Source organism: Varroa jacobsoni, unplaced genomic scaffold, assembly GCF_002532875.2.
Source record: "Varroa jacobsoni isolate VJ856 unplaced genomic scaffold, vjacob_1.0 scaffold_1104, whole genome shotgun sequence".
NCBI lineage: Eukaryota > Metazoa > Arthropoda > Arachnida > Mesostigmata > Varroidae > Varroa > Varroa jacobsoni.
Window position 1 is genome coordinate 798,342 of NW_019214006.1, and position 22,525 is coordinate 820,866.

A 22,525-nucleotide genomic window follows, 5' to 3' on the forward strand; every position below is an offset into this window, starting at 1 on the left:
AAGACGACAAAGGTGATTATGACGGTTATGATTGGGCATTTCTTATAAATACAATCAGGTAACGGAGTAGCTGATAAGCATTTTTTTGTCCTAGCTATCATCAAGCAATACGGTGATTATTGTATATTGTTGTGTCTAACTGCGACGTCAGATTACTTCACTAACGAAGCGAGTTTCGACATGATTATAAATCAAAATATTATCTTGAGCTTTGAGTCAACAGTGGATCCCCGATTGTGTCGAAGTATCAATAGATAACGCATAAATATTTTTGAATATTTCTCCAAGAGGGTCACTCATATCGTTACTGTTGCGGAGCTCAAACATCGTATTCCACACATTATGCTGAGGTAAACTAATCTGAATACATAGTAATATGCTGTAGGAATTCCATGGGCACTTTCTGGTTCCAGCTGATAGTGCATAATTGAATACAAATGAAATTCTCTCTTTAGATGATCGCCTTTTGCTACGATACTTTCTAAGCTATCAATAAAACAATGACATAATAATAATAATAATTGGTTTAAATAGGACTATATCTGAAGGACCAGTGCAGTAGAGCTCAGCACCAGCTGCGAAGGTGAATTATCGAAAGTGGCTGATCCGTTAGCTCTCGTAGGTAGGTAGAGGAAGATTATTGCTATTTAACTATAGTGACAGGCAAGCCATACTTCCGTCTCTAGGTTTCAAGTGGCCTGAGCCCCCCGCTCGTTCAACCTATTGGCGTGCTCGCTCCAATTAGTGTTTGTCTAAGATACGCTGAAGGTGACTTCTAAAAATACTTTATTGCAATTTTGCTTTCAAGCATAGCGCTCGACTAGAAGAGACGAATAGGGTACCTGTTCCAAGATGTCTCTCGCATACACAAGTTGCTGAATAGTACAGGGTACGGAAAAAACCCAGGGTTAAACTGGAGCATCCCACCAACGGCGTCGACTTCGGTCCTCCTATTGTTCACGGGTCTTCCATCGCGCGCAAGAAGCAATTGTGCCTTCTCGATCACAAATTCAGAGTGACTGCATCACAATTATGCGCCCTGGCCATCAGACGACGACGACTACTAGAGTATATTCAAACGAACTGGCATAGCTCTACCATTGACCGAAACAGAAAAAAACAGCGATGACGGAAAATAATTTCAGGTTAATGCACAACTTTGAGTTGCATCTTGGACACCTTTAATCTTTTTCAGTAACTGGGCCCAGTTTTGCTTGTTTAGTTTGGTTCTAAACAGTTCCGGAGTCCTGCAATGAGTGTGATCAGAAGGCCAAGTAAAATCGTAGTAAAGATGACCTTCTAAGAAAACCAGTTCTATGGGAATGTTCACATGACCTGACGAGGTCGAACCAGAACGGGTTCAAGTATCTTTTCATGTCCATCACATACGTGCCACGTGTTTTTACCAGCCCTAGCCAGACAGCGCTTTTAAGCATTTTAAATCTCTGTGCGGTATTATTGTGCGCACAAAAACTCTTTGGCGGCATCTAAGGGCCAGAGGGAGAAAGAGACGTAGCGTCTTCCTGGCCATTGGCCCTGGATACACTAAGGACCATTAGAAACACAGCTTTGTGTTAGCACAACGAACGTTTTTCTTTCGGCTGTTCTCCACTGACGCTCGGCTCCAATTTGCTTCTACTCGTGCAGGGTAGTGAGTTCCCGCACAATTACGTTTTTTTCTTCCAAAAAGAAACCAGAGTGCATTATTGTAATTCTAGTGGAATGCAGCCAAGGTTAGGTGTTGGACCATGGACAGTAGCGAAGCGGACCGGGACAGGAGAAGCTTTTGTAGGGCAGAGAAACAGAGAGGGAACGAACGAAGTAAAACGAAAGAAAGGTTTTCGGGAAATACCGTGTGGCCTTGCTCTTTTACAATAGACTTCCACTCGGAAAAAATTGATGAGAAAAGAATCTCGAGTTACTTCCCCGGAACGTTTGTTTGACTATCAGCATTTGTCGGTGACCGGATCGGGGAAGGAAGCGTTTGGGGAGGACGAACATCTGCAGCGGCTGCGCTTGATCGAACGACCCACTCTAGCTTTTCCCTCAAAAAAAGGCCACTTTTTTTCAATGCGCTTGAAGACTGGGTTTTTTTAATTAAACGGTCATCTTTTAGGCTGATGTTGGACATGCATGCCTAGCAACATTCTTCACCGGAACCCAAACTTCCCTGTCCCTTTTTTACGCCTGTGGGACCCGACTCCTATAGTCATTGAAATTCATCATTGTCTTTAACATACAGAGATTCTTCTTCGCCTGTAGGGAAATACGGTTAGCACCACAGCCGTACGATCATTGCGGCTCTAACGTAGTGTTCTATTGCGTTCTGTTTCTGTTTTGTCTCTCGCTTGTTTTGGCCGCACAGTAACGACTTCTAGTCATAGTCAGGTTCGCAACTAATAGGAAAATTAACGGTAGACGGGATGTCTCTTCCACGTCTTATACATAATAACTGGACTAACGTTCTACTTCAATTGTTATCAGTAAAATATGGATTTAACAAAGACGGCTGTGTAAAGCTTTGAGGAATTCTGTTCCAATAATAGTCAGCAAACATTATCTCTGTTTTTTTTTGTTTGTTCTATCTGTCATCAACAGCACTACGATGAGTTCGATGATTCAACCGAAACTTTGGGCATGTGTCGTAACATACACGATACGGTGACACTATTGGAGGCTCTTCGCGGATTCCGGCAACATCGGCTATCGTATCTAGTCATCGACAGGAGCGAAATGCCACCGTTCCCCAACAATATGCTGTACAAGATCCAGGTAGATTGGATGGAAGTGATCAATTCGCCCGTCCAATTCCATCGCGAATATTTGCAATGTACGATTAAATGCACGTTGAGCTAGAGGAAACGTAGCAATACTGGCTTGGTATACGGTACGGGCGGTGAAAAAGACGTTTCGACGTTTTTACCATTATCCATTTTTTGTAGATCTGGCCTTCTAGACGGGCGGCTGATCACGCTTTCACCTTGCCGCTTATCATCGCCGGATAAACAACATCCTAGTGAGTCTTTGCACACAATATCGCGGTACAAATCTATTATAGGTTAAAAGACACACAGAAGAGATCACCGTTTTACAAACCTAAAATAGAGTAAGCAAAACAGTCTGTACATAACTATATACTCTCCTGCAAACTAATAGCACATATTAAATATGGCTCAACACAATATAGTTGCCACCATATCCCATGTATTGTCGTATTGAATCGAAAGATCGATAAAAGTCTCCAGGGTGTGCATCGAACTCCCTATGGTTTACTCACAGATTCCGCACTCGCAGAAACTAACCAGTCCTGCTACAGAAAATGGCCAGGCGTTTGCTTAGCATAATGAAAAACAATATTGAACAACCCACATTCAAATAGAACACGAACACCCATATATATATATATATATATATAGAGCGAGGGGGAGAGATAGTGAGAACCGAGGTACTACCTGAAATGTCAAACGTTACTCGGCACAGCAACGACAGCAAGACCGCAACGTAAATTGAACCTGACAACCTTATATCTGCCTTATCTGTCGATTATGATGACTAGGGAAGGTTTAATTTTGAGCAATCTTATTGACCGAGCGTATTTTGTTCTACATTGGCCAATACAACAGCTGTCCGTATATAAATATTAGTTAGTGTATCATCATGGTAATATTGTAATATGATGGATGTATGTATGTTCCTTGTCCGAACTTACCCGGACAACTTCTAGACACGTAACTATTCACAAAGTGCCAGCAGAGAAAAACCTCTCTGCAAAAACAATTAACGTAATAATAACTAAAGCAGCAGATGGAGATAGCATATTTGGTATATTTCGTTTAGGCGAGACTGAAATTATCAACGAGTAACTTGTGCCAGTAATAACCATATGTCTGTGTATGTCAGCGTATGGGTAGTTATGTTTTATTTATATCATAAATTAAGCGAAGATACCCAATCGCCCTGAAGCTTAGGCGAGACGGCCTCCGCTATCTGTATATAAAACAACATCGCATTTGGATGGACAAAACTCATGAGGAAAAACGACGCTAAATTACATCGAGTGACTACCGTCGATATATTGGGAGTGGCTATGTCTGACTCCACTCAATGCACCCTGTCGTGTATCAATGTCGTCGTTATGCAATCATATTCGAATTGATGCTGCGCCTGATAGGTTCGCAGGCTAAGGGTGATGAGCAGGACGCGACAGAAGCTCCAACGACAATGTAGTGGTATAAGGCTGTACATATATATATATATATATATATATATATATATATATATATATATATATATAAAGTAAGTGTGCAAGAGAAAATTAAGCGAAGAAGAGGTATAAGAAAGTAGGTAAGCAAGGGGTAAATAAATACAGAGAGAATGAGGTTTTCGATAGCTACACAGTCGCCGACGGAAGGAGCGGCGTTACGCGATAACACAGAAGTATGTATCAGATTAAGAAGGAAATAAATGCAGACGATTAGCGAAACGACGATCACAATTGACGAGCTGCAAATAGAAAAAGCTATATAAAGCAAAAGCAAGGATTTAGGAAATAAGGAATCCAATACACAGATGATAACGGCTATCAACAAGGACAACGAGAAGCAAGCTACGAGGACATAATCAATAAAGCATAAAACTACGTTTCAAAGAATATACTGATACATGCCTACTGTTTTTGTCCGTTTTTTTGCTCATTGAGTCGTTCGCACCATTCAACCACAGCTGTCTATCTATAGGCTTAATAATGATTTATTCTGTTACTACCGCTAATAGTTCTTGTAGTGATAACCACAATTGGAGTATGAATTTTCTTCACTCAAGATACGTGCCTCATTTTTAAGTGGTTTGTTTACGAAAATGGATGAAAAAGAGTGCTTGCCACATGGCAATTGGTGTTTCTATTGGACATCTACGAAGTGCGCGTTATATTCTTTTGTATTAGTTAGCTCATAATCCAGTGGTGTGTTCAGAAATGCACCAAAAAGAAACCGCTAGATTCTCCCAATAGGTGTAGGTAGGTGAACAGCTAGGGAAAATTCCAGTTTGCGTTCTGATTTGTTAGCACAGGCTATAGAGGCAATCTGTGATATGGCCCATGTACCTCAATGAGGTGCATGCTATCTATAGCACAAAGAGGAATACTAGTCGTAGTATTATAGTCGTAGAAAAAGCAGGGCTAATCAATGCTACTGAGTACCCTCTCTCTGAAACTTCGCGTCATTTACAAGCGTGACTACAGTTTTGTTCATGTAAGCTGCCACGAGATTCTTTTTCCCTCCAGTTGGTCCTTTACCAAAATCTTTCTGTAAAATCGCGACGGCCACAGACCATCAACAAGGCTGTAATTCGCCATGGGCGACGCGACGGAGATTATATAAGACAGCCGATTATAAACTGATTATAGGTCGCAATGCTGGCATAATTTGACCCAGCTTCCTTGGAAAACAATCAATTGCGGAGTCCTGTGTTTCAGGAGGTATGCGTGTGGGCCTCGAGTACAAAAGATGCGACCTTGGCCGTCCAAAATGACTGTTTGGACTCAACAAGTAAAGAACTGCTTCCTTTGTATAGTAGAAGTCGCCACCCTTCAAAGACACCGCATGTAAACAGATTGCGTTTCCAGAGATTTTTCCACACGTAACCATTTGTTCTTTTACTTCGACCGCCCAGGGGCTGGCCGTAGCCTTTGCTTTGCTTCGGTTAAACGGTACCTCTTGAATATAGTTGACCCAGAAAATATTGGCAATTTTGTCATGTACGTGGCTGACAGTTGTGACAGGGTATGAACAGTAATTATGCGACTCGTTCCATATATAACGAGCATTAATAAACGCAATCTTCTGAGCCAAAAAACGCGAGGGCAACTTACCACAGTTTAATTTAAACTTTTCCTTGCTGTAAGAGGCTGTGCGAACCCTAATCGAAAAAAGAATCCTATTCAGTTTAGATCGGACGACGAAGCAGACAAAATTAAAATTAAATTTCATATAATAAAACTATTAATGTAAATTTCATTACGATGTATCGAAGACCTGAGAAAACATTCCTGCAATTTGGTCGCTCGCCTCAAGCTAGACGTAAGCAGACTGAGATCTAATATATAAATGGCCAAGAAAAAAAGATGCACCAGCCACCTTCCATAGTAATACTACATTCTATAACAAATTGATTCATAATCATCCTACTTTGCTGCCAGGTGATGGGTTTCGAGATGGCATAATTAACCCCAAAAAAAGAAAGCATGGGCTGTTTTAAAAGAAAAATATTAGAAAATTATAACAGCTAACTTAATTCGAATCCCTGATTATAGTCTGAATCGAACAGTTAATTACTGCTGTCCCTTGGATGGTATTATTTGAAACTGGGGTTCCTTCGTTATCCGACAAACCTACATCCACCTCGTCAATATTCTTATATATAAGTAAGATTACCATACAATTTTCTCTGATATAGATTTATAGCCTGTTTACGCGGATACGCGTTGCAAACACACGGTGTCTTTCAGGATAAAAAAAAAAACCCGCCCGCAAGAATCAAAGTTTGGATGGAAAGTTTGGAAGTACTCGTATGTGAAAAAGATAAGTGGACGCCGCAGCGGAAAGCTTAAGCCATAGCGACGCCTGTTACCTAATTCATTCAGCCTGACTTCCGCGATCTGTAATCCTATTAGGTTTGTCCTTCACGTCAACGATAAACGATACAGTTATAAATGATAAATCATAACACTAATTGGAATAGGAAGACAAGTTTAATTTTGTGAACTACTTTGGGAATAGATGATTAAGATTTCGCACGGTCTCAACAAACGACTGCCCAATAATGGATTTCTATTTGGCTAGTGATAGCAAATTTCACCAGAAATATATATATGAGCGATTTTTAAATTTAGCTTAATCTGCATAAAACCTAATTAGCTCAGGAAGCACTCTACGCTTGTTAACCTAACTAGCGGAAACCTAACTTACAGCCAGTTCGCGCCAGTCTAGCCGGACCTAGAACTATACGTCGGTGATGCGGCTAAAGAACAGATGTGCCGAGCGTTTCACCGTATCAGGAGTGCTCCGTCGACAACACGACGACTCTATATTTGAAACACTGTATAGCGTCATTGTAAACACTGGCATACAATAAAAAAGGTATTTTTTAGCTAATAGATGGTATTAAGTGAGGAGTAGCAGTAATTTAGTCAATGGTATCCTAATTCCTTCTTCTGAATGTCCTATATGAAATTGTCTTTAGGCGTAATGTATTTAGCGGTTATCGTTAGATGTTTCCTATGTCAACAAGTGCGCCGTCTGGCGCACAGACAATCCTGTTAACAGCAGTTCCTTATCTTGGGAAATGACGGCATCATCGTACTAGTGAAGTTGATTAAAATACGCCATTTATGACGGTATTACGACGTCGGTGAATACATATCGTTGTCTGATGCTAGGATTTTTTTGTTCACCTCCATATGTCATCCCTGTTTTACCTTTAGCTAAACTTGAAGGCATTCGAGCTGCGTCAGGTGCTCGCTAGTCGCTCACTTCTGAAAACTAGAAAAAAACAATTAAAACTATAATTATAGTAAAGGAGTAAGTCGAAATCGGAAACTATTCATGTAGCATGTTATAGGAAAAACTCCTATTTGGACGCCACAGTTGTGGAACAAGCAAGATTAGCCAAGTAAGTTGACGTTGAAATTCCATACATTAGCTCCATTGCCGTAACCAGTGAATCTCAAAAACCGTATAAATGTAAACTTTATTTAACTAGATCATCAAGTAATCACTCACTTATAGATTTGATGACCCGGCCTGCAATTTACCATAGGACGCATGGCACGAATGGTCTTTTAGGAAAAAATCTGCATATTATACGATTTCATTTAAAAGCATTTCTACCAGAGCTAGTCTAAGATAGTTCCTAAGTATCAAGCTAAATTTTTTTTTATTACGACTGCGACGAGGGAACTTCCTATGTAGCTGGTTGCCTTTGTGAAGGCTACGGCAAGGCTGCTGAGGGTTGTGGCTGAGCTATCCAGCAATTCATTAGCATGATGCAACTGTACATTTTTGACGAAGACTCAACCAAACCGAATGTATGATGGAAATCGAGTACGTGTCACTGAAGACTAGCAGTTCAGGCGAACTCCTCCTGCTGGTCTTGTAACATATCACTGCTAATGTCAATTAAAACCCAATATGACTAGAAGTGGTACTCATTTCGTGGTTCAAAAGAATGCCGTCCTCGATTTTAGGAGTCGGACAAATCACAATAAGAACTCGGGTTGATAACTTATTTACTGAAGAAGAGTTGTTCTGTAATTTTCAGAGAACAGAACAGTAAGGTCATTTTATATCTGTCCTTATTAGAGAATGAGATAGTCACTAATCTGTCATCGACAACAGCTTGAATTTGTCTAAGGACTGGGTGTATTCCCAAAGTCTTAGTACGCTTTTACCCAGAAACCTGAAAAGCAATTGTTTGGACGCATCGTTTTCATCAGGCCCCCGTGTTAATCGTCCGCTTCAATGTCAAACTTACTAGATCTAAGGCCATGTCACTGTTTACTACATGTTGGATTGTTAATTGCACCTCTTTGGTGACTTCCAGAGGTCAAGGTCGAAGAAAGGTACGGACAGTAAATCTGCAGAAGTGTCTGGAGATTGTGTACCTCGAACCATTCGCATGCTGTTTTATCCAGGAAGACGATATTGCTGCGCTCGCGTCAACATTGACCAGGTAGGGAAGGCCTACCATGTCAAATACCGGCACTAAAGTTTTTATTAATTGTTGTTTCATAAATAGCAAATTATTTGATAACTCTGTGATAGTTTTCTCTCGGAAAAAATCGCATTTTATATACATATAAGTAAAGCGCCAGATCTTCACCTGTTCATCCTAAACCTTACCTAAGCCTTACCGACGAAGGATTATAGAACATGAGCTAACATAGTTTTTCGAAGCTGGCTGCAGAATTTTCTGAGAAAAAAACAGTTAACTTATCTTAAGCCATTTATAACATTGGAACAATATTCCTTCTTGTGAACGGTACCACGGCTTGGTACGAAATCGTCCATGTAATAAATAATACGATGCTACTTCGTTTGGGATCAATGTGGTACCTATCTTCTTGGTAATACGGCCATAGTGAGAACACTAGCTCGAGATCTGAGCCCTTCGCTGTAATTTTTGCATCTTCCGAGATTCCTAGGGCGTGTGAAAAGCAACAAGAAAAATATATACTGCTCTAAACAAGAAACGAAAAATCCCGTCAGACTCCCTATGTACGGTGGAAATACCCCTCCTTTCCTTCATTGTATTTATTAAAAATCCAAAGATGTTACAGCGAAGATTCCATCTGAGATTTACCATTATACATCATTCATATAGGTTTACTGGTTGAGCTTAGTGCCGGCATGGAATCCGTAATCCTTACGTTAATCGCGGTTGCATTAATTTTGATAACTATTTGCAAAAACATGTAGGATGCCCACTTGGCCTACTTTTCGGTAGAGCGGGTTCTGCGTGTCAATGCTAGCAATATGCATATATTTCTAAGTCGATAACTTCTAATAGAGAGATATCTACAGATCAAAAGGATGATAATAGGAGTTTATTATTGCCGAACGAATAAAAATTATCTTTGCAGGATAGAGATATGACACACTGTTTGGCTGTCGGTGTCCTGAGTCCCGGAAAAATTGACTGGGTCCATTGCAAAGAGATTCTCAACTCTTTGTACTTCACAGGCATATTGTGCACTTCGTTAAAAGGCTGTTATTAGCGTTTACAGACCCGTTTCCGTACCAGCACGTTCCTATGTTCCAAGCCTAAAGCAGTGCATCACTGGGCCGTTTATCATTTTTTGTGTCGACGACACGAAGCTTGGCACAGTAAGTCTTTTATGTAACCGTCTGATTCACAACGATACTTGTATCGATTAATTCTATTTTCGGAAACGAGCCAGCCAGACTGAAAGTTTTATTTTTCAGAGAACTGAAGTATTTGGGCATATCGACTGCAAAAAGGAGGTTTTCGTCAATAAGGTAACATGTTTATATTCACTAGTTCCTCTCTCTGTACTAACAGTTACCACGAGGCTACTTTGAAATAAGAGATTTCAGCATCTCCAGTATCCTCGAAGTTGGCTTTTCGGCACGCTGATTACTTTATCCGTTGTGCTGGTGAAAGGCGTTTCGATATTGTGAAATAGATAAGGTATTTGCCCTGATCCTTACCGTGTTTAGTTAGGAAATGTTTCCTCTCGAAACACCGCAGCCGAACACTTCCCCTTCATGCAGACCAGTATTTCCCGTTCGATGACATGACAAACTTTCTCCTTGAAGGAACCGGAGACTGGCTCTGTTGATGCCTGTACGAGATGAATAATTTTAGCTACAGTTTATATGAGGAAAGTTATTGTCATTGTACGACTGTTTTTTTAAAGTTCAATCTAGACTACCTAAGATAAAGTTATTGTTATCGTGAATGGGTGACTATCGATAAACAGGTGCTTCTTGTTCATTATTGCATTTCTTGCCCTGCCTTCAGTTTAAAGTGCGTCATAAATTCTAGCTCCTTAATCTCCTTAACCACTACTATGCATAACTACTCTTGTTAACAATGCGTAAAAGCTATTCAATATAGTCGGTCACTAAATATCTCTGGACACGATATTTACAGCCGATCTGTATTGCTAGGGTTTGCTTTCAGAAGGATTTAGTACTTTGCAGGGTTTACAGGACATCGTGTTGGGCCTGACTGAAATAATATGTTCTACATATATCGTATGCAGACCAAATGATAAACATAAATATAGCTGTAAGATTAAAGCGCAAATGCCCCGAAAGCATGGGCAATTTATTTTGCTCGCTATCTACTTTCACAACTGCCAATAGACATTCTTACAGAAAGTCACCTAATTTATCTGTGATGCCTAATGTTTATCTGATAGAAAATATAGAAGAAAACTCTTTATAGGAACGATGGCACGAAAAAGCTGGCCACGTAGTCTCTTATATGTCGCGTCCACCGATTTCAAGAATCACTAATGACGGAGAGACTGGACTACTGCTTTTCTTCTAGACAGCTGGCCTGGTTCGGGAAGACGACTCAGATCTGCTCTTATTTTCCATCTTGCTGGATTACATCGGGGTCAAACGTGGCAGTGATGATAAAGCTAGGTAAAACATAATTGATGAAGTTTAGGGAAAAATGCAGAAGAGCTATCAATGACACGCCGTACTTCGCTGCGTCACGTTTCGTTTATGGTAGCGATTCTTGCACGTGTTCTTGTTAATCTGCGTTAACAGCGCAAATTTCAGCGCACACACTTTTAAGAAATGCAAAAAGGGTCGTAGCTCCGATTGTAACGTACTGGATACGCGTTTTTCCGGGCAATCTCACAGCGATGAAACTCCAACAAGTAAATGGCGCCAAAACTTCTTTTCTACACATGGCGGCCCGTAATCATTTTCCGCATCTTCGAGTCAATTCTTCACTGCTCTTCGAGGACTTACGCTTGAAGGTTTCAACGACAAAGGTCTTAAGGACTAATTATAAATATGTAGAGATTAATGACGATTTCTTCGAATCCAATGCACCAAAGCTAACTGGCTAAGCCGCCAAATCGTGATTTGCTATACTGCCTATGAATTTTACCGTAGACTCTATCGGAAGTAGAATTTCCCCAGACCTAATGATAGATTTAAACGCCGTAGATATAAAAAAATTGTGACAGATATCATAAAACTATCGATAAATATGAATTAACATAAAAATAATAGTGTTGCCCGTTGCCCTCTAGTACTATATCTACGATATCTTGTAGATAACTCAAATTAAAATTTTATCAACTTAAGTATACGAAATGTTTTAGTAGTCCTACATTCTATACAACTTTATACGATGTGTAAGTACATAAAAAAATTTGATTTGAATTTACATGTTTATGTGTTTTAAGCGGTTTTGGCCATTACTTGGAAAAATGGCGCAAGGTGGTCTAAATGTCAGAAATAATTAAGGCAATAATAAGAAATCCGGTTGACATAGATTTTCATTATTATAAGAGTAGCACAAAATATTAAAAAAAGAAAAAAAAGGGAATAAAAGACAACCTTGCTTTGCTTACTAGAACAAATCGGATTGAATCATGTAAATACAAACAGTATTAACCTTATCAAAAGCCGAAAGACACCCCGGACTTATTGATGGTACATCTAAAAAAATGTTAAGAAATATTCGTAATTCTCTCGATGTTTGAATCTTGGCGCGTGGTGTCCTTGGACGTGAAATTTAGCCGCATATGGTGAATTTTCTGGTAAGAGTATACAGCAGTTTTATCATTTTCGGTCCAAAAACTGCCTATGCAAAATAGATGGCTTTTCTTTTTATGAACGACACTTACCCAGCGACCCGAGCGCTTCTGAAAATAGCCAACCGAGTGCACCCTACATAGAGGAAATTATTATATATATATATACCTATCTGTTTCGCTGGCTCATTTGTAACAATTTCAGGTAGCTCACGCCATACGTTCATTCCCAGTTGGATGAAACAAACAGCGCTAACAAACGCTGCTTTGTTGTAGTAAGTGAGATTAGGTTTGATAAGCTTGCGTCGTATACACTATACTGAGCGTCTTATCAATTACTGTCGTATTATCATATTATTCATTTTGTAGATTAAGGTAGAAAAACATCGTATGCGACATAAACGCTTAGCACAATTCGCCCGTAGCGTCTTCGCGCGTATATAATCACTCGTACTGAACTAAACGGATAGTTTCATGAATGCGTCAGCTGGCGCTTATTGCACAACTTCAGATCAGAAGATCGGTTTCTCCATTACTCCCTTATTCCTGCTTATTTCTTTTACCTTTTGACCTCATTCTGGCAAGTTCCCATTACCCCTCTCCCTTCACGTTTCTTTTTTTCTATTTTTTGTTCTCGCTGCCCCTCGTCCTTCCTAACCGTAAGCATTAACACGAATTCAGGTATTAAACGTATTTGTCTTCGAATCGTAAATGGACGGAACGGGCTGAGCTAAGTGTCAGCTGTAACACGTAGGGACACCAGCAACAACGGGCGAATTGGGGCTGCCTTCGGTGGTAGCTAGGGTAACAACGACTGTAGCTGGCAAATTAGGTCTGCATTTTTCGGTCGGCTTCAACCGGTAGCCGCGAGTCCCGTACCCGCTCACTACCGAATTAGAAACCTGAAGATGCGAGTGAACGCAAGCGTCACTGTCGTCGTTAAGCCTACCGAGGATCTCTGGTCTACGTTGAGTAAAGAGAGGGGCTAGAGACGGGGGAAGAGGCTATCGTTTCTCCTATCGGTGGGTAGGTGGTCGCGGGAGCGAAACTGGATATTCAGCGAATATTTGCCTCTCATGCCAGGGTCGCGGCACCGGTCGTTTCTCCAGCCTTGGAATAGTTGTGACGGTGCCTAGGAAAAGAACAACGCCAGCAGTTGCTAGGAGTAGTACAGGACAAAATCAAATGAGGCAATGTGAAGGGAAAGACGCGAATTACGCGGTAGAGACTGTTGGCAGCAGCAGTGGCCGACTACTGCCGGTTTTACTGTCATTCCTACCAGCCAGAATGGCTGTGGTGGTACTGGGAGCAGCGGCAGCCCCTGCGGCCTCGCGCGGGTTTAGCAGAACAGCAGAACGAGCTTGCCACTGTGACCCGCCCCCCACCACAGCCCTGCTGTTAGTTTATCTCAGGTAGAAATTCAGAGTAATTGATTGGGGATTCGTTTATCGATAGAAAGGGAGCTCCATATAGCGAGGTGATGCGAAGATAGAGCCTAAAAGGGATCGGGAAACGAAGGAGGGTCGATTTAGGGACCCGTTCAGTTTCGAGTTGTTTTCCGCTGGACAAACGCCGCGCACTGCCAGGTGTTTCCGAGATCGAAAAACGCACAAGGGGTAAGCTTGACCAACCATCATCATTATTACCAGGCAAACAGCTGCCTTGGACAAACTGCCAAGACTTCGAAAATCAACAATAGAACATCGCACTGCTACTGTAAATAGTTAATCATACAAACTGTGTGGAGTCTATCACTAGCACTACTAGCTGGGTCCACCAATGTCACAGACCTTTCTTTCACTATTTTTGTAGCATATAGACGAAACAGATAAAATCAAATTTTTCTGTTCGCTATTGATCCTACAGTTTTCTCTCTGTTTCATCGCTCCAGCCAAACTGACTACCTAAGCGGCCGTATCCGTGTCAGTCAGTCAGTCTGTCTACAGCCTTTTTACAGTTCTCTATACCAGCCATGTCAATTCTGTATGTATATTTGTTTTTGCGTGTGGGCGTGCGTGTGTATGTCTCTCTCACTTAATGCTTACAAGCGACCAACGCCTATATGCCATCTGTGACGTGATACGTTCACAATCGTTTTGTATCTGTTGCCATATAATGCTTCCAGAGCTTATTTTGTTATACTACCTATCTAGTAGCTAAGCGGTAGCAGCACTGTAGGCTAGTATGTCCTAACGCCGCGGTACCAAACCGCTGAGGGTCTATTTTTCTGCGGTGTTCGCTTCTTTATCTCCCCTCGATGCCCATTCAATGGCAGTGATAAATAAATGTTTAGCCAATAGATAGCGGTCAGATTGAAAGAAACAGACAGCAGAAGAGTTGAGCGGGGCGGGACGGGACGGGACGGGAAAAAATAGGAAGAGCGGTAATGCAATCAACAATGCATCGTACTGCCAAAATTCTGGCTCAGTCCTTGCTGCGAATGCTGTTTGCGGCTAAGGCGCTAATTTCAATCACGCCAAACCTCAACAGCTACCTCGCCAGCGACGAAAATGACAATAACAGCAATGATTGCTACTTCAAATACCGAGCCATGCCCATACTAACATAGACGTGCAGCATCTTTCTTCCTTTTATCTCGATCTTCTTGTCGGATCAATCTGCCGATCAGCCCCTAGCTATTATGACGTTTTGCATGGTTTACGTTTTTGACGCACTCGCACACGTATGCATATACATTCACCCGCAATTGAATATCGAATGAAGTCATCGGAAAGAGCCCTGTTTTGAGGAAAGGCCTGTGCCAGTGACCTCGTTCTTCTACCAACTCCTGTCTCTTAGAGTAGTTCATACATTTGCATTGCACAAAGACACCCACAGACTTATTCCCTCTATTTGTATAGCATTCACACACTTCGTGGCACTACGGAGCGCGAAGCTAATGAAGGTTTATAGCAGTTCCTGCTGCATGTCTACTAAATGCTCACTCATTAAGGTCGTTGATTCTGATGAATTTAGTTGGTTAGTCATACTAACACAAGCAAGATTCTCTGATTATGACGCATGCTAGTTTTGCTACCATGTTGCCTTTCATCACAGTGTTTTACGCCCACATTTTACCCATCGCTTTTGTGTCGAGGCCAATATCTGCGGGATGGCGGAGCACCTTTTGTGGACGAAAGGACCAGCCACGCGCATAGGTAGGCAATGGGCAAAAAAAAACGAAACTGGCCATTCGCGACAAGGCCACAGTGAAGGTGACCTAGCAGCAACAACACCTCAATGATATAATTGGTCTACATTATTTTATCGCACAGGTATGCATATCGTATACTCTTCTGTGGCGGCAGGACAAGCCATATCAGCACATGTGTGACAACAAAGTAACACATACACGTTAGTATATCACCCTGCACACCCACAAGTGTGCCAACTAAGCGCACTCGAGTAGCCGGCTACAGCTGCCGGCATTTAGCAGATTCTAGCATTTCTAACGTTCCTTAGCATTATAAAGTTTTTCTTCTTCTTCCTCTTTTGCTTTCTTGACAAGCTCTGCCCAAGCGAGGTTGGCCGGTTAAGGCGGAACATGTCTTGTGGATTAAAGGGTTGTCGTAGTAACAACGACGATGACAAATACTTTTGTAATAGCAACGATGAGAAGTGATAATCCTACCAACGGACGATATGGGGCACGCGCCGGCGTCAACCATACATCATGGCCACGGCCATCGACCGAACACCGCAAAAAAGCCCAGTTCATCTTTTCCTCTGGAAACTACATCCTTTCCACGCAACTTCGCTCTTCTTGTAGCGCTGCAGCTCTTGCAAGCATCTTTGTAAGCCGCTCAAGTTATGTCAGTCATCATACGCTGTTCGCAATCCATATGAATGCAAGCCCACACTATCATATGATTACCTGTAATGGACGTCTTAGTCGATTGAAATAGTGAAAGTAACTATAGCAGCTCCGATAGCACTCATAATATTAATAGTAGGTGGTTGTCATCAGTCGTATAACGTTCGAACCAACAGCGTGAATCTGTTCTACGTAAGAAGCTATGTAGCCGGCGAAAAGTCAATATAAAGAGGAATTTTTATTGCCGGTTTTTCTTGAAGTGGCGAGCCGCGATAGCAACGCTTGTCGTAAGGGGGGCTAATTGACCGCGTCTTCAAGATGTGATATTGTATTTGCCTTGGCAGTATTGGAAGAACTGATAACGGTTGCTTCATAGGATTAGTAATGGAGCTACGAAACAGCCTATCGCGTGCGCTCGGTCCCGTTGTGGTCCTTGTCAACGTCCTAGACACATGAGGGGGTTATAAAGCGTTTCACTTCCGGTGATTAGTGCATAAAACGATTTCCCTCGCCCAATTAGCCCATTCTAAAGTGCGATTGAGTTACGTTACAAACATAACGTCGAGCTACGTCAAAAATTGTAGCGGTACGTGACGCTGGACGTTAGTGCGGATTGAGTCAAGCTGCGTAGTCTAGCAATAGGTTAATGCGATAATCCATACGGCTTTTAAAGCTCGATCCGATTGGAGTTGCAGTCAATAGCCATTCAGTGGGCTACGGTTTTTATAGTAACAATACTCGCAGGCGCAGTATTGCATGACGTAAACATCTTATCAGAATTCAAAAATCAGACTTATCAAAATGTTAAAGTTCAGCGTGCCTGATAGTATTCCGGATCGTTTCACACCATGGGACTATGTGGCATTCGGCGTAATGCTGTTGTATTCTGGTGCGCTCGGGGTGTACTGTGCATTTAGCGGAGGACCGAAGAACACGATTCGTCAACTCTTGATCGGCTCTGGAACTCTGCCTGTTCTGCCGGTATCGACGTCGCTCATGGCATCGTTCATATCGGCTGCCTACATTCTCGGAAATGCCGCCGAAGTCTATGAGTATGGCACGATGGTGTTTATGACCTTCCTTAGCTACTGTGCCATGATCCCAACGGCTATGCTTTTCTACTTGCCCGTGTTCTACAAGCTCGGTAAGAAATCAAGGGAAGCGGTGATTATGACGACGCCGCTAATGTTGCTGATGATGAAGAAAAGTGCATGAAGATATTTCACCTCATATCGAACACGCGTCAAACTGAAGTGGGAAAGGGGAGAGCAAACCCGAACACCAGAAAGAAAACGATCGAAGGTCACTAACGTACAAGCACACTGAACACAACAACATTGACACCTTCGATGTACGAACGCTTGTAGCTCGTTTAAAGCAGAGCACATACCTTCCAGCGGCTTTTGTCTCTTCTCTCTCTTCTTTCGCTCCCTTTTGGTGTGCATCTATACTGTATAACATACTTTATCCACAGGTGGAATAGAGAAGGTTTTTGCTGGCAATGCTATCGTATTTCCATTAGGCTTTACCATCACTGCATCTTGCCACCAACCTAATGGGCACGATCATTTTCTCACTACCGCGGCTAATGAGATGTCAGCACTGAGGGTCCTTCATAGCACTGCATATGCCATAGGTTAACTAAACAGGCCATTAATCTGTTAGATTCTCCATTTTGCCATCTCTCTTGTTCTCTGTCCGTAATTGGTTGAATTTCCTAGTAATTACCCACTGTACGATTTCAATGCATTGATCTCGCAGGAGTAACAACAGCCTTTGAATACATAGAACTGAGGTTTGGTCGAATCACGCGCGTTTGTGCTGTCGTTGTCTATGTCATTCAAATGCTCATCTACGTCTCTATTTCACTATACGCGCCGGCTCTGGCTATGTCACAGGGTGAGTACTTCTCTTGGCCTCTATTTCTCCTATATGTACATATAGAAGACGACTATATATATATATGATACACAGCGCATAAGTACTCTGTATTCGTATCCACGACGAAAAAATTGTCATTTATATGGAGCACGTACGATCGATACTAAATGGTTTTATCTTAGAGCTTATAGCAGTGGATTATGATCATATCATTGTATGTCAACAAACCTGAAGCTGAATGCACTATTTTTTTTCTACTGTCCTTAATAAATGTCAAGTAACAGTTTGTGTTGTTCGTGATTCACGTAACGAAAGCCGGTACGGTTTACGCAAGTTGCTTTAAACCTCCGTTGTGTGAATGAAACGGAGCGGTACAAACGTGCATAAGCTGTAATAATGCAATGAATGCGAGTAAACAGCGCACTAGCAGTAGTTAGTCGACGGCACAATCTAGAGCGATCATTATCAAATACCGTCTAGAGAAATGGAAAAGCTATCTACGATACATAGAAAAGGCACCCGTACGGAATTACATATCCATGTAGAGCTACGTACAGCTTAACTACCATCTTTCTTCTCTAGAGGTAGAAGAACATATTGCTTTCACCTTCCTTCGACAGGCCACAGCTAGAACTATATTCTAGCCCATGCGTCCTAGATTAAGTCACATCGCCTCTTTACTATCTACTGGAGTTTTCGATGCTTGATAATGGATAATGTTCGTCTCGGCTTTGATTAATGGCCATAATTCATGTCGACTCCGGTGCCACCCGAACTTACGTTCATGGCGGCGGTGGTGATCGCTGAGTTAATTGTGTGTTAGGCACTCGTTTTGTTGTTCCAAGGTCCAGGTTGGCACCGGCCACAGCAGCGCTACCAGCTCATTAACAGGTCGAAGGCTTGGCGGTTCCTTTGTTTCCCTTCTGAAAAACTCTTAACCTGTCAATCTTTTGGAGCGGACCAGTTTGCCCCACTCCGACCGATTTCGCCCGTTACATCATCCATCTCATTGCTAGAACTCATAAAACCCGCATAAACATGCGTAATCTGGCCGATAACCATGTTAATAAAATGGTATCATTTCATGTACATTGCGTATATGTACCCATAATGGGCCTGCAACTTCTATCGTACCCTTGTGTGATGCTGTAAACGCCATTGTGTGACGACCATTTGATTAAGAGTAAAGTCACTTTAATGGCCGCCTGGCTGGGCCAATCGTGTTACGGTGTGTAACGGGACCGTCAATCATAGCTTTACCCTTCAACGGATTTCGGTTGAAGGATTATTACGATCTAACAGGTTTAGAGTGGTGACCTTGTGCACAACAAGAGCACTTGATAAAGGGTCGGCATATGCTTTGGTCTACTTCCACTTGACCTATCAAAGTAGTTTGTTCTGGTTCTAAATGTGCTAACATTATTCCAAACAATGCCCATTTCCATACCTCCACTTGCCTATTGTCACTCCAAACTGCAAATAATTACTGCTGGGTACGCTTTACTCATCTAAAAGCAAGCTTGTGTTTATACTGGAAAGGCAAAGAATATCACACTGGAAAACTCGTAGGATTTCTAAGCCACGACATATTTGTAGGAAACGCGCTTGCTTATGTCAATCTATAAATACTGATAAATCGGCATTAGCTTAAAAAGCTAGTTTACGACATTCTGGAATAGTCCAAAAGATGTTATCATGCAGTGGGACAAGCCTCATCATATGGCTGAGAAGACCCTAGCGTAACTCGACATTTAAATTCCCAGTACGTGATTGTTGTCCGATCGCGAAATACGGCCATCTGATTGAGGTGCTTGAAGTAAATGCTGTAGGAAACGTTTTTTGCCATTACAGTGCTAGTCTGACTCAGCGCCCTTCGGAGTTCGGTCTTTTGATTCGTATTGCAGTCGTATTATCAGTCAAAGGGATCTAGGTATACACATAGCTGGTCCTCGTGACTGGGATCGTAGTCTAGCGTCGTCGTAATAGATAAGGCACGTAGCACTGTCTGAGTTAGCTTGGGAGGACGGTGATTATACTCTATTACACTTCTAAACTCGAGATATGCCTACGCACATTTTATACGTTCTGTTAACAAAAGTCCTATAGTCCTTCAAAAACAAGCCCCATTTTTTTGCCAGGAGCTGAAAAGCTCTGGTGGGCTGTATAAGGGCTAAGCAGTTTTAGCCCTATGCAAAATGCTCATAGATATTTCTCAGAAATGTATATTATTTTAGCAAGGCTTGCAAGAACGTCATATAATACTTGAACATATAAACGAAAAAGCTTTGGCCATAGTACCTATAACATGTTTAATTAGAGCAATTATTTTCAGTGTTTCTATAGGGATTTTATACTTCCGACCACATTTTTTTTGCCGGACAAAAAAAACACCAATTTCAGTATAAACATTTGTTCCCATATTCAATATTCTGCAACTATCCATCTGTTTCGAACGACATGATGAGACTCTGCATTTAACCTTCTTGTTCCTTCGTTAAAAATATCAAACGTGGCACAAGATATGTTTATCCCGTAAATAAGACTGGTAGACTAATGGGACGTAACAGTTTGATGAGGTATAGTATCAGGGAGGTCAAACATAATTTACATTGTTAAGCAGCATTGACAGTTGCACCAGCCGCAACAGCAGCGGACGCTTCGTGTCTGCGTTTGAGGTCTACTCATGCAAGGTACAGCCAGCAGAGGTGGACGCGTACCACCGGTAACTTTAATAAAAACCGACCGCGGACCGGGTCACGAAGTTACGATGTAAGCTACCATATATCTATAAAATGTCGTTTACATTCTGTGTAAGTTGTAATATTATAGGTGCCAGTACTCGGACATCGACAGCACGGACAATATAGACTGGCTAACTCTGGAACGGCTTATAATTTTTACTTGACAAGGGCTGTTGGCGGCCTGTGCCTTAGTTGTACCTGATATGGGACATTAACAGGTCTGTTTGGTTGATGTCGACGTTGCAGTGACCGGAATGGATTTGTGGATTGCAATCAGTGCTATGGGGGTAGTGTGCACGATCTACACGAGTATCGTACGTACATTTCGAGTATTTCTCTATTTTTCTGTTATTATTATTATTTGTTGACCTGTTGACCAAGTTGCTTGCTGCTTAAAGCCTCATATTAATAGCAAGATTTTAGTGCTACTGAAGTATTTCTTTACGTAATTAAGTACTCTTGCTTTTGCACTTATTTTGATTTAATTATTCATGTCGTCTTCTTTTGTTTGCCATGAGCATGAGTTCGGCGCCATTTTGAAGCAGATATCGTTTTTTTCACCCTGCCCAGCTTATCTATACCTTTCTCGGAGCCATCCCGTTCTGCTGTTTGCCTTCGTGTTGTCTCAGTGTCAAACAGAGGCATAGCAGCAAACGATCGTGATCTAACCCCACCCCACATTCCGACTCAAAATTAGTGGGCATCGTTCTTTACAACTTCGTGAAGCTTACAAAAGAGAAATTACAACAGAGAGAGAGAAATCGTAGTAAAAAAAAAAACGAATAGTTCAACGGTCACTGGGTTGGGTTAAGCGGGATGGAGATTCAGGCCCAGTTGGAGTTAACCCACTTTGTTTCGTTCAGTCCGTGTGAAAGCTGCTTTTGATCAGTAGCTAGCTCACGATGCAAAGTACTTAATGATCTAGAGCGAACGCGAGACGGGTACCCGTCACATCATGTCACTGGTAACTGCACCGCGTCTATAGCGGCGCTACTATAAGCCGCTTAAATGCTGCGATCACTGTGTTCTGTTTTCCAACTTTCAACGGCTCTTTTAACATCGTTAGACTGGCTTCCCAATTTCGATTCTACTTTTTCCGTTCTTTCTATTTCTTTTCTCATGTTTGATCTCCCAATGACAACCCAAGCGATAAACTGGGAGGCGGTGCAGCATTTGTATACATAAGCGCGAAGATGAATGTGGTAAGGCTGATCAAAGGGGTTAGCGGAACACGCCTTTGGCAACATGGCTGTTAAAGGCTACCTTCGAGGTAATATCTGGTGTAGACATGGATCAGACACACGCAGAACGCTAATAACTGAGTTGACTTTAGGTCAAGCATCACTTGTCTACACAAGTCAGCATAAGAGAAGCTTGCGGCTGTAAAAATATACAACTATGTCAATTAATGTTTGTGGAAATGTCCATCTTTAAAATTCGAGGGACGAACAGCCAAGTTTCACATCGCGTGTCCTGCTATCGTTCTCGCTTGCGATGACACGTTTGACTACTTTTCGCTCTTCGCACGTTCGCCTTCTTACATTCAGTTCCTGCTTTCCATATTCATCACTCCCTCCCTCGAGCGGTCCGAAAAATAAGCCCCTTCCTTGTTCCTTTTTGCAGATGCTTCAGTCTCCTTCAAGAAGTATTAGTCCTTAGCATAAAGTTGGCCGGTTCTCCTTATGTCTCTCTCCATTTTTAGATCGAGGGAAACGCGTACCAAAGATAGCAAAAGATCAATATGCCGGATCGCACCGTTTCAGTAGCTGCGCGGGATATCTTTTCCTA

The 22,525-nt window shown here is 41.9% G+C and overlaps 2 protein-coding genes and 1 long non-coding RNA gene across 18 annotated transcripts in view; 2 read left to right on the top strand and 1 right to left on the bottom strand.

Moving 5' to 3' along the window:
* The window catches only part of LOC111266639 (uncharacterized), a 149,373-nt gene extending 144,714 nt beyond the window's left edge, over positions 1-4,659 (top strand). For all 14 annotated transcript variants that reach the window (XM_086970986.1, XM_022844289.2, XM_086970991.1 and 11 more), the window contains one exon: positions 2,599-4,659. In XM_086970986.1, coding sequence (XP_086827112.1) covers positions 2,599-2,856 — 258 coding nt within the window. In that variant the 3' untranslated portion in view covers positions 2,857-4,659. The remainder of the gene's footprint in view (positions 1-2,598) is intronic.
* A 1,116-nt stretch (positions 4,660-5,775) lies between these two features.
* On the bottom strand, positions 5,776-18,754 carry LOC111266646 (uncharacterized). The gene is made up of 3 exons (XR_002684196.2): positions 18,552-18,754; positions 10,227-10,360; positions 5,776-7,538 (listed from the first exon to the last, which is right to left on the bottom strand). It is a non-coding gene; the product is annotated as an uncharacterized LOC111266646 (long non-coding RNA).
* Positions 15,956-22,525, top strand: part of LOC111266641 (sodium-coupled monocarboxylate transporter 1) — a 46,490-nt gene continuing 39,920 nt past the window's right edge. For 2 of the 3 annotated variants that reach the window (XM_022844294.2, XM_022844295.2), the window contains exons 1-3: positions 16,438-17,259; positions 17,877-18,014; positions 20,984-21,051. In XM_022844294.2, coding sequence (XP_022700029.1) covers positions 16,917-17,259; positions 17,877-18,014; positions 20,984-21,051 — 549 coding nt within the window. In that variant the 5' untranslated portion in view covers positions 16,438-16,916. Of the gene's footprint in view, positions 17,260-17,876; positions 18,015-20,983; positions 21,052-22,525 lie in introns of all 3 variants that reach the window. The other variant, XM_086970995.1, reaches the window with a different exon arrangement.